The 12,860-nt window shown below is 40.3% G+C and overlaps 1 protein-coding gene across 4 annotated transcripts in view; it reads left to right on the top strand.

The window, feature by feature from the left end:
• Fbxl4 (F-box and leucine rich repeat protein 4) overlaps window positions 1-12,364 on the top strand; it is an 83,291-nt gene extending 70,927 nt beyond the window's left edge. For all 4 annotated transcript variants that reach the window (XM_032905201.1, XM_032905178.1, XM_032905193.1 and 1 more), the window contains 2 exons: window positions 5,004-5,316; window positions 11,853-12,364. In XM_032905201.1, the coding sequence (XP_032761092.1) occupies window positions 5,004-5,316; window positions 11,853-12,016 (477 nt within the window). In that variant the 3' untranslated portion in view covers window positions 12,017-12,364. The remainder of the gene's footprint in view (window positions 1-5,003; window positions 5,317-11,852) is intronic.
• Window positions 12,365-12,860: the final 496 nt, after the last annotated feature.

The raw sequence follows: 12,860 nt of genomic DNA, 5'->3' as shown, positions 1-12,860 counted from the left end.
AAAGTTCCACCAGAGAACTACTAAAGCTGATAAACAACTTCAGCAAAGTGGCTGGGTATAAAATTAACTCAAATAAATCAGTAGCCTTCCTCTACACAAAAGAGAAACAGGCCAAGAAAGAAATTAGGAAAACGACACCCTTCATAATAGACCCAAATAATATAAAGTACCGTGTGACTTTAACCAAGCAAGTAAAAGATTTGTACAACAAGAACTTCAAGACTTGAAGAAAGAAATTGAAGAAGACCTCAGAAGATGGAAAGATCTCCCATGCTCATGGATTGGCAGGATTAATATAGTAAAAATGGCCATTTTACCAAAAGCGATCTACAGATTCAATGCAATCCCCATCAAAATACCAATCCAATTCTTCAAAGAGTTAGACAGAACAATTTGCAAATTCATCTGGAATAACAAAAAACCCAGGATAGCTAAAACTATCCTCAACAATAAAAGGACTTCAGGGGGAATCGCTATCCCTGAACTCAAGCAGTATTACAGAGCAATAGTGATAAAAACTGCATGGTATTGGTACAGAGACAGACAGATAGACCAATGGAATAGAATTGAAGACCCAGAAATGAACCCACACACCTATGGTCACTTGATTTTTGACAAAGGAGCCCAAACCATCCAATGGAAAAAAGATAGCATTTTCAGCAAATGGTGCTGGTTCAACTGGAGGTCAACATGTAGAAGAATGCAGATCGATCCATGCTTATCACCCTGTACAAAGCTTAAGTCCAAGTGGATCAAGGACCTCCACATCAAACCAGACACACTCAAACTAATAGAAGAAAAACTAGGGAAGCATCTGAACACATGGGCACTGGAAAAAATTTCCTGAACAAAACACCAATGGCTTATGCTCTAAGATCAAGAATCGGTAAATGGGATCTCATAAAACTACAAAGCTTCTGTAAGGCAAAGGACACTGTGGTCAGGACAAAGGGCAACCAACAGATTGGGAAAAGATCTTTACCAATCCTACAACAGATAGAGGCCTTATATCCAAAATATACAAAGAACTCAAAAAGTTAGACCGCAGGGAGACAAATAACCCTATTAAAAAATGGGGTTCAGAGCTAAACAAAGAATTCACAGCTGAGGAATGCCGAATGGCTGAGAAACACCTAAAGAAATGTTCAACATCTTTAGTCATCAGGGAAATGCAAATCAAAACAACCCTGAGATTTCACCTCACACCAGTGAGAATGGCTAAGATCAAAAACTCAGGTGACAGCAAATGCTGGCGAGGATGCGGAGAAAGAGGAACACTCCTCCATTGTTGGTGGGGTTGCAGACTGGTACAACCATTCTGGAAATCAGTCTGGAGGTTTCTCAGAAAATTGGACATTGAACTGCCTGAGGATCCAGCTATACCTCTCTTGGGCATATACCCAAAAGATGCCCCAACATATAAAAAAGACACGTGCTCCACTATGTTCATCGCAGCCTTATTTATAATAGCCAGAAGCTGGAAAGAACCCAGATGCCCTTCAACAGAGGAATGGATACAGAAAATGTGGTACATCTACACAATGGAATATTACTCAGCTATCAAAAACAACGACTTTATGAAATTCAGAGGCAAATGGTTGGACCTGGAAAATATCATCCTGAGTGAGCTAACCCAATCACAGAAAGACATACATGTTATACACTCACTGATAAGTTGCTATTAGCCCAAATGCTTGAATTACCCTAGTTGCTCAGAACAAATGAAACTCAAGACGGATGATCAAAATGTGAAGGCTTCACCCTTCTTTAAAAAGGGGAATAAGAATACCCTTTGGCAGGGAAGAGAGAGGCAAAGATTAAAACAGAGACTGAAGGAACACCCATTCAGAGCCTGCCCCACATGTGGCCCATACATATAGAGCCACCCAATTAGACAAGATGGATGAAGCAAAGAAGTGCAGACCGACAGGAGCCGGATGTAGATCGAACCTGAGAGACACAGCCAGAATACAGCAAATACAGAGGCGAATGCCAGCAGCAAACCACTGAACTGAGAACGGGATCCCCTGCTGTAAGGAATCAGAGAATGAACTGAAGAGCTTGAAGGGGCTTGAGACCCCATATGTACAACAATGCCAAGCAACCAGAGCTTCCAGGACTAAGCCACTACCTAAAGACTATACATGGACTGACCCTGACTCTGACCTCATAGGTAGCAATGAATATCCTAGTAAGAGCACCAGTGGAAGGGGAAGCCCTGGGTCCGGCTAAGACTGAAACCCCAGTGAACTAGACTGTTGGGGGGAGGGCGGCAATGGGGTGAGGTTGGGGAGGGGAACACCCATAAGGAAGGGGAGGGAGGAGGGGGATGTTTGCCCGGAAACCGGGAAAGGGAATAACACTCGAAATGTATATAAGAAATATTCAAGTTAATAAAAAAAAAAAAAAAAAAAAAAAAAAGAAATTATTTTCCTTTGCTCCACTCTTGTTTCCCAGTCTTCCTAAATGCTGAACTCACTTTCCCATAGTATGTCTATTAGAATGTAGCTCACTATGGGAAATGGAGCTGTGAGTGAGCTGTTTATTAAATTAAGTGAGTGGTTACTGGTCAGATAGCACTACACTGATCCACACGACTAACACACCCAAGGGCTTCTGACAGGTGCTGGCACTCTTGGTAAACTGATTTTTCCTCTAATTGGTGAAGAGGATAAAACAGTTATTTTTCAATAGATGAGTGGTTCTTCAGTTAAGCTTTTGGGGTTTGTTTTTAGAGCACAAGTCTCCTTTTGTTTACTTATTTTCCCTTAGTTTAAATTCCCAAGCATTACAGGATCACATGAACTCATGTCCAACAGCCTTGGCAGGACGGTTGTTTCAGAATTTGGCAGCAACTGCCCATTTCGAGATCACTTTGGTTTTGCTTGATGTACATAAGCTCACCTCTTCCCCAAGGAGTGCTCAGCTCCGTCTCAAGCATCAGCCACAGCCGCTATGAGAAGACTTGAATGCTGCCTTTCCCTTTGGAAGTGTGCTTGTAGCTAGCACCACAGACATACTTGCTTTGGAGAAGCCGTGTTCCCAGCACACCTCCAGCGGTTCTGGGACAGCATCCATATTCATCCAACTTAAAGTGTTATTATCCATCGTAATAGACAATAGCAGCCATGTAGGTAATAAAGCCCCCAGAGTAATCTGAAGCTTGCTTTAGCAATTCATTTCAGTCTTTCATCTTTAAAGTATTTTATCAAGTTTCTAAGCAAGCATAACAATTAAAGTTAGGTAAAAACTACCAATGACTGTTTCTACAAGATTGTTTATTTCTCTTCTCTGTAAATGGAATGTAGGAGGTCAACGATCCAGGCTGATTTGCCAACCTGACTCCACATTCCTCTGAGAGGCCTACACTCTGCTTAAAGACTGTGTGTTCACACATTTGATGTCAAAGTTAGGACTGGAGCTCGGGCCATCTCCTTCCCATGTTAAACTGTAGGGACCCGGCAGAGGTGCAGGACCCTCCCTGAAGGACTCTTTCTAGAACTATCACACCTTTGCAGATGTATTTCCTAGTATACAGAACTTAGTCATATGGCTCACTTTGGAGCATGGGAAGATAAGAAATACAGTGAGTATTCTGAGTAGTCGTGAGAGCAAACAAAATTGAGATTAAAAGTAAAAACTTGAATGAGTGTAGTTCTGTCTTTACTCTCTACCTAGTCAGGCCCATGAAAGGGAACAAATGTGTAGAAAGAGAACATATGTAATATCCTGAGCACTCTACATTCATAACTACATTCTACTGCCATGCTGTCAAGTCTGCTAGCTGATGGCCAGTTGGAAATATTCTAGTTTCCATTTTGTATGATGTAAATACAGGATACATGCCAAATTTTGAAGGCTTAGTTCCAAAACTGTAAAATATTTAATGTCTTAATATTGATAACATGTTGAAATGGTAGTGTTACAACTAGATGTTTAAAATTAATTTTGTTTCTTTTTGCCATTTAAAGGGTACCTAAAAATGTCCATGAGTTCTTTGCATTATTTGGTGTTTCTTGAAGTAATTTAAAGTTGCCTGGAATCTGCTTGCATTTCCTTAGGTTTCCTATTAGTTGTTTGCCTCTAGTCAAGCTGTCTTCTTTCTGGTTGGTCCTTGGTTACTAAATGCTTATCTGTATCATGAATTAAGTCCTGGAGACTTTAATCCTTAATACTGGTTAGCATAGTATTGTCTAAAGTCCTTTTGTATTGTATGTTTAGTCTATAAATTTTCTTAACCCCAAACTACTATCTTAATTAGTACTTACAGCATTTCTACACACTTTTAGAGACTATCAAAGTATACACCTTTGTCAGGGAAAGATGAAGTACCCAGCTAAGTACGTCAGTCATACACAAAGTAGGAGAAACTAGACCCTACCAACAGGTACCAGTGGCAGCATTCAAACACTAGGCACAGAATAATAACACATACTCCTCAGATCGTTCTTGAGAGACAAGATTGCTTTGGAACTTAACTCCTTAATATTCTACCTTGTTCTAGTACATGAATCTTAAGTGATTTCTTTTTGCTTTGTGTGTGAGAGTGTGCATATGTATGTGAAAATGTTCATGCACATACATGTGTACGCAGAGGTCATTGATACCCAGATGTTACTGTGAGCATCTTCAATAGCACTTCACTGTATTTTTGAGACAGGGTCTCTCACTAAACCCAAAATTCACCTATTTGGCTAAACTATCTGGCCACGGAGTTGTCCTCCTGTCTCTCTCAATGCTCTGATACAGGTGTATACACCGCCCTGGGTTCTCCATGGGTGCTAGGGATCACATTCAAGTGCTCATGTGCACATGACAAGTAAGCTCTTCTCTAGACGAGTCGTCTATGAAGCACCGAGAGATGTAGGATGACTAAGCTAATGTGTATTGACGAGGACATGGGTGTGTTTATTTGAAGGCAACAATGAGGTGATTAAGAATGTTCTAGGCAGTTTATGTCTCTGCCTGTGCTGTGTAACATGTTGGAACTGTTTGATCTCCAGATTGAAGACTATGATGTGATAGCCAGCATGATTGGAGCCAAGTGTAAAAGCCTCCGGACCTTGGATCTGTGGAGATGCAAGAATATTACGGAGAATGGGATCGCAGAGTTGGCTTCCGGGTGTGCTCTTCTTGAGGAACTTGACCTTGGCTGGTGCCCCACCCTTCAGAGCAGTACTGGGTGCTTTGCCAGACTGGCACGCCAGCTCCCAAACTTGCAGAAACTCTTTCTTACAGCTAACAGGTCTGTGTGTGACACAGACATAGAAGAACTGGCATCTAATTGTACCAGATTACAGCAACTGGACATATTAGGTAAGAGTACAATATATACATTTTTTAAAGTTTGCCTACAAAATGGTGGGTTTTATAATGGGATTTTCATACCTATATATCATTTACTTTATTCTTACTCATTCCCTTTTCCCAAAACTCCTTCCATTACACCATAGCCACCTTCCTGGGCTCTCCCCAGGTAGTACCTGCTCTTGCCCTCATGTAAATGCATTCCATTACTCTTCTCTGCCCTGTACCCCCTTAATGCCTCTTCTGTTCTTCTCCAGTCTCCCTTCCTATCACAGGAATTCTAACTCAAACGTCCACACATGTATGTGAATGTAAATCTAGAGTACACATGTGAGAGAGAACCTACGGTATGTGTCTATTGTAGTCTGCTTTATTTTACTTAGCATAATTATCTTGAGAAGCATCATGCAAATGTGCATGAATTTTTATGCAAATGTTGTGATTTCAGTTTTTTCCTTCATAGCTGCATAAAATTACATGCATATATTTACCAGAATTTCTTCATGCTTTGGTCCATTGCTAGAAGTCCAGGCTGGTTGCTGTCACTGCTGCGAATAGTACAGCAATAAACATGGACATGAAGGTATCTCTCTGCCGTGTGTTGACCTGAGTCCTTCAGGAGTCATGTAGTTCAGTCTATGTTGCTTCTGTTTGTAGCTTCTGAGGAGCCTTCGAGGCTGTACAGTTTCCATTCTCATCTTTCCTCATCATTAACATTGGTCGGCATGTGTTGTCATTTGCTTGCAGAGAGCCATTCTTCCTGAGTAGGGCATTGGGTGGATAGAAGCTTAAAGCAGTTTTCATCTGTGTTTCCTTGGTGGTTTAAAATGCTAAACACTTTTTTAGATATTTAGTGAATAATTGTACTTCTTTTTTTGAGACTATCTGCTTAGTGCCTTAGCCAACTGGTTAACTAGATGGCTTCCTCTTCTGGTGCTGTTTGTGTATTTCCTTATATAGGTTCCAGCCTCCTTTCCAAGGTACAGTTGGCAAGACGTTTATCCCCATTCTGTAGGCCGTCTCTACTCTAGTGATTATTTCCTCTGTTGTGCTGAAGGTTTTAAATTTCCTGTAATCCTATCTGGAATAGATCTCTTAGAATCCAAAAATATCTTGGAGTTATTTTCTGTATTGGATATTGGAGTCTTTTTCACACAGTCCTTGCTATACCTACATATTGAAGTGTTCTCCTGGGGTTTCATCTGGCACTTTCGGAGGACTTCCGTTAAGGTCTTTGATCCATTCTGAATTGATTATTGTGGAGGAAAAGAGATAGGGATCAAGTTTTATTTCTTCCTTCTACAGGTGGATTGCTAGCTTTCCTAGAACCATTTATTGCTAATGTGTGTTTTTGGCAATTGTTGCACCTATGTTCATCAGAAAAACTGTTCATTAGCACTTTTTGTTGTTGTGGTGGTCTTACCCAGTTTAAATAACAGGGCAGCAGTGGCTGTACATAGTGAATCTGGTAGTTCTCTTTCTTTTCTTTTATGTATTGTTATTTTAGTTTGCATTGACTTGTATCTTGATCTCCATTCTTCCATGCTGCTGAGTGCTTTTGAATGCATCTGCTAAGGCATCAATGTATCAAGAGCTTATTTGTTTGAGGGATCTTTTATTTTTCAAAGTAAATAAAAAGGTAAAATATTTAAACTTTTCTCTTAAAACTACCTGAGCTGTTTTTCAAGGTTCTGGTATATTGTGTTTTAAATGTCATTTAATTTAGGAATTAAAAAAAAAAACTTCCTTGATTATTTTCAGTGACTCTATTCATCGCTCAAAAATGTTCAGTTCCCTCTTCTTCCGGGGACCATGCCTAGTGGCACTCAGGAGGGTCCAGCGTTTGACAACTGTCATAGGCTTCCTACAACACAGCCTCTCACCAAACCAGGCTGTCTGGAACAGGACTGTTCACCTTTACACCTAGAAGGTCGGGAAAGCACCCAAATCCTCATGTGCTGAATGCCCAGGCAGACTGCGAGGGGTTTGTGCTGTGAGACCCAAAGTCCTTATGAGATTGTCTGAGACAAAAAGGCACATCAGCAGGGCCTATGGTGGCTCCATGTGTGCCGAGTGTGTCCGTGCAGGATCAAGCGGGCTTTCCTTATTGAGGAGCAGAAAATTGTGAAAGTGTTGAAGGCACAAGCACAGAGTCAGAAAGCAAAATAAATACGCAACTTTTTTAAGTAATAAAAATCAAGATTTGGGGAGCTGGAGAGATGGCTCAGCGGTAAAGAGCACCCGACTACTCTTCCAGAGGTCCTGAGTTCAATTCCCAGCAACCACATGGTGGCTCACAACCATCTGTAAAGAGATCCGATGCCCTCTTCTGGTGTGTCTGAAGACAGCTACAGTACTTATATATAATAAATAAATAAATCTTTAAAAAAAAAATCAAGACTTGGTCTAAAAACAATGTTCAGTCCCCAAGAATTTCCATTGTTTTTCTTCCTGTTGATTCTAGTTTTATTCTGAGTCCAGTCAGAAAAGTAAGGTTCATATGAGTCGGATTCTCCATTTTTATTAAGGACAGAAAAATGAATCCATTTGTAAAATGAATTCAACTTGGCTTTTTAATTTTTTTGTTTAACTCTTGACTAAAAAAATCCTAAATCACTGCCCCTGGCAATTCTAGATTTTAGAAATTGTTCTACGACCAGGCAGCTCTGTTGAGAATTCCTCAGAGTCCGGGAATTCCGTCTGTCTTCCCTGCGTCTGTCCACTGGGAACCCAGGCCAGGGGCACCTGCAGTGCCACTGCTGGTGTAATTTTTCCCACAGATCAGGACAGTACATGAACTCAGCACTGTCTTTGGCAATATGTCAGTACCGATAAAAATTAGTCTCTAAAGTACTTGCATATCCTTTCCTCTGTATTTAATACTCATCAAAGGAAAACCTGGAGGTGTTTAGCATCTGGGCTTGGTTTTGGTTTATGATACATTCATAGATGATGCTTATATCGCTGGACATGACTGATTCTGACTAACCTTAAACAGGAAGCCCCACATCATTTATACACTTTGGATCAACTGCTTCACTTGTGAAATATTTTGCCTGATCTTCACAGCTAAGGGAGTTGTAGTATTGTCTTTTCATAGATGAAGCCCAGCATTTCCTAAGAGATACAACCAAGCCGCAGGCCTGAGATGTCGATCCTGTATTTCAGTACTCTGCTTTGTGCAATTCTTCTGACGGCTCATTTTCATATTTCTTTTCCTTATGACCTGTCTCCTGCTTGACTTATCCTAGTTCTTTTATGGTATTCTAAGTCTTCCAGAATATTTAGAAATATTTTGAAAACTCCCAGAAGCTGTCATGGTTCCCAAGAATAATGAAAGTCAGCCACGACCGTTAACGGTGATGTAAGGTTCACTTTAGTGGATAGCACCATGTTATTTAAATCTGTTTTGCAGCTCTTCCCTAAAAACAATGCAAGCTATATAGTAACTATGAACAATATTCGTAGTCTGAAAGAGATGCTATCGAACCACAAAGGAGTCAGTCACACTGACTGGGCAATGGCCATCTGTGATGAGCAGTGGCGGTCAGTTGTCAGGGGCCCCACTTCTTTCTATTAAACCTAAGAATGACTCTGCAGGGGTAGAAAGGGGACCCTGTCTGGGGAAGCACAGAGGCCAGCAAGAGGTAGCAGAGAGGGTGTTAAGTGGGCAGTGGGGCAAAGAAGAACAAAGTATAATTGTGTGTACATATGAAAATACCATATGAAACCCATTACTTTATATGGTTAACTTGCTATATTTCTATTACTTTTATCATTGGGTTTTCTTTCTTTCTCCAGTACCAAAATCCTTAAAGTAAGGATTTTAAAATAAGGAATCTGTTAATTCAAAGTAAAGCAATAGTGATTGTCTCCATCATTGTCGGTGGATTATGAGGGTTAAATGACATACTTGCCGTATTGAGACCCTGCTTTATGTACAAAGCGGAGTAAGATGCCATGTTTCCCCACCTTCTCATAGTTCATAAGCTAGCAAGAATGAGGGGAAACAAGTGTATAAGTAATGCAAGCTGGCAAGTCTATTTTGTTGGTGCCTAGGGTGTGGGGAGGCAATCTAAGGAACACCTTTCTTTTAAAAGTTATTAGACACTCTGAAGAGACCATTCAAAAGTGAATAGGAAATTAAGTAGAAGGAACAGCATGAAACAAAAGCATAGATGACAGTACAGGAAGTAGCCAGTCTGACGTGGCCTGGCATGGCCACTTTCCTGCAGAGTTTGAGATGAGTGAGGAGACTTAGGTTAGAGTTAAGTAAGGTTAGTGAGCTGTAGAAATACAGAGCAGATAAACTAGAGAAGGAACAGGCCAAAATCCCAGGAATCCGGTGTTCTAATACTCCGTTTAACAGAACTCCAAATGTGATATACAATCAAGATGGAGTGGACCCTGCCCGATGGAGCTAGCTGACTGAGCAGAGAACTGTGTCTTCTGTGGGTAATAGAACAAGTGCCAAGTAGTTTGGAATCATACGATGGGGAACTTTGGTCTAATTAAAATTTAAATCTCTAATTTTCCGCATTGTTTATCATCATTTATTAGGGAACATACTTCTGATTGGCAGGACCAAGAAATAGAAAGCAGTTACCGTCTGGGTGAAACCAGACAAAACCTTCCAGCAAACTGAAGAGTGGAGTTGCAGTTCTCTGATCTCACTTACTTGAAGCCCATTTTATATAAATTATTATGAAAATACAGTTTTATTCCTCAGGTCTCATGCTTAGAATCTATAGTCAGATCTCTGAAGGGATTAGAACAGTCATCAGAAAACAAAACAAAACAAAAAAACACGGAAGCCATTTTCTTTCCTCTCTCTCATTTTTTAAAATTAATTCTCTGATCATGTCTGTCTTCCTTAACTCCTCCAAAACTCTTCCCATGTTCCTACCCACCCAACTATATGTGTTCCTCCCCTCTCTCTCTCTCTCTCTCTCTCTCTCTCTCTCTCTCTCTCTCTCTCTCTCTCTCTCTCTGTGTGTGTGTATCCATGTGTCCTGTCTGTCTATCTCACTTTCTTACAAAAACAAAGCAAAAATCCTCACAAAACCAAAAGCAAAAACACTCACCAATAAGACAAAAGGTAATGCCAAAATGAACCAAAAAGTCCACAAAATCACATGGAGTCTGTGTTGTGATGCCCACTACTTCTAAGCATGGAGCCTGCTCTGAAGGGTAGTTGGTATAACCGATGGACACTCCGTTAGAGGAAACTGATTTCCTTTTGCCCGTAGGTATCCATTGCAAGTATCTTTAGCTTACAGATACGAGCCTGTGTGTCCTCATCTTCCTCTCAGTGATGGACCCCATTAGGCTTGAACCTGTGAAGGTCTTGTGTGTGCTGCCATAGCCTTTCCCTTTCCTGCCCTACATGTTCCTCCTGCCCCTGTCTTCTGCACCACATCAGGGTGTATTGAAAAGATAGATTCCTCCTGCTTATGCCTGTTCTCTTCTCATAATAGCCATCGGTACTGCCCAGGGCGCACAACCAAACACAACAGTGCCATCCCAGCTTTCTATGTCCTTGGGGCTTGGTATTTATGGATTTGAAGGCTTTGCCAATCCCAATTTCAGGGGAAGTCTGGGTGGGTTTTGCTTGGAACCAGGTGCAGACAGCTGGCAGGAAGTTCCAGATGCTGAGAGAGAGATGGGTGTGGAAAGAACGAGGTTTGTGTTGTCCTGCTCTGGGAGTGTAGATTAGTATAGAACACTTGCTTAGTTACACAAGGTTACAGGTTTGAATCCCAAGCACTGTAGAAACAAAATGACGCAATCCTAATAACTCTGTCAGTAGATATGCATATGTGTTATGACAGTGATTCTTTCCTCCAAAAAAAAACTGTAATTAAACCAGGGTGTATTTTGTAAAGAACTTCTCTTGGACTCATGTAACATTTGGTATCTATTAAGTGCCTATCATGTGTTAGATGCCTATCATAATTTATTAAATTTACCTTCCAACTGGATATCCTATAATACTCCAAATTGAACACAGACAGAAGTCACTTGTCATCCTTGATCTGCCTTCCAGCCACCCACCATAAGACAGTGAGCTGTGCTGGGTCATTGTTTGTGCCCTGGCCAGTGGCACCTGACACCAGATGTGTCCTGCCCATCGTTCTGTTCCCAGGCCTGAAACAGGTTCTCGAGGCCGTTAGGCTAGTTGCTCAGTTGTGATTGGAGGGTGAAATATTAGCCTCGCTGCCTAGTGGGGACCACAGGGGTTGCCATGAGCTAAGTAAGGCGAGATGTGCAGATCCTCTTGCACTGGGGTAATGAAGTAAAGGAGGGACAGTCAGAACTACAGTTGCAGTGGACACAGTGGATGAAAGAGAATTGGCAAGGTTCAGATTCCCAATGTCAAGTCGTCTAAGATACTCAGTGTTTCTTTTGTTAAGCCAAACCATTTAATATGAAGTATTTTGTTTTTAAAAGTGCTTTGCTTTAAAAGTTTGTTTATCTTATACAAGCTTAAAATAAAGGAGCTCATTATTAGGATGTTTTTATAAATGCTTTGTTTTTTTAAACAGGAACAAGAATGGTAAGTCCGGCCTCCTTGAGAAAACTCCTGGAATCTTGCAAAGATCTTTCCCTACTTGACGTGTCCTTCTGTTCTCAGATTGATAACAGGGCTGTGTTGGAACTCAACGCAAGCTTTCCAAAAGTATTCATAAAAAAGAGCTTTACTCAATGAGTCCACACCCACTCACCACTAAAATCATGCTTTGGTGGCTCTTGTGGGCGGTGGTTTTGTTTGTTGTTTAGTTTTTATTATACTGAGAATTAAGACATTTATAGAATGTAAACTTAAATGTAAAATTATCTATTGAATCAAGTAAAAATGTAAAGAATGCTCCTTAAAATATTACAGGCACTTTTCTTTAGGAATGTATGAATCTCTGATGTTATTTCCCATCATGTGATCAGTGGTATGCTTTAATCAGTAATTGTATATTAAAGGAATAATATGGAAATATTCTAATTTATTTTAAGGGAAAAAGTAATCATAATATTTATGAAAATAAAGTTGATTTTACACATCTTTCTTTGTAATGAGTCATTATTAAGCCATATGAGCTGGCAAGTGTTTTGTTTGTTATACAAATTGGGAGAGCCAGTTGAGAAGGGGAATATGGAAATTATAAGTGCTTACCTAGTGCTAAAGTACCAAAAAAGTAAGTGAAAAGAATCAGTGAGAGAGACTCATTTAAATATAATTGTTTTGTTTTGTTGTTGTCATTGTTTAGTCATTTACTTTGAGACAAGGCTTTCCATGTAGCCCAGGCTAGCCTCAAACCAATATCATCAGGCTGCTTTTGCTTCTGAATGAGATGGTTTTCAAGCTGACATATTAATTGTTAGGCTGGAAAATTGTTACTTTTCCCACTTCTATCTGCATTTTTCTTTGGATGCGGATATATAAAAGCATAGACTTATTCAAGTATAAGATATAAACTACTAACTGAAGTAGTTTTCCAACTGCTGAACAGATGCCTTCAGACTTCTCAGGTATGTGGATAACAACAGATATGGATTTC

This window comes from Rattus rattus, chromosome 1, assembly GCF_011064425.1.
Source record: "Rattus rattus isolate New Zealand chromosome 1, Rrattus_CSIRO_v1, whole genome shotgun sequence".
NCBI classification, from domain to species: Eukaryota; Metazoa; Chordata; class Mammalia; order Rodentia; family Muridae; genus Rattus; species Rattus rattus.
Note: the sequence above shows the minus strand (reverse complement) of the source record. Positions and strands in the feature narration are given on the sequence as shown.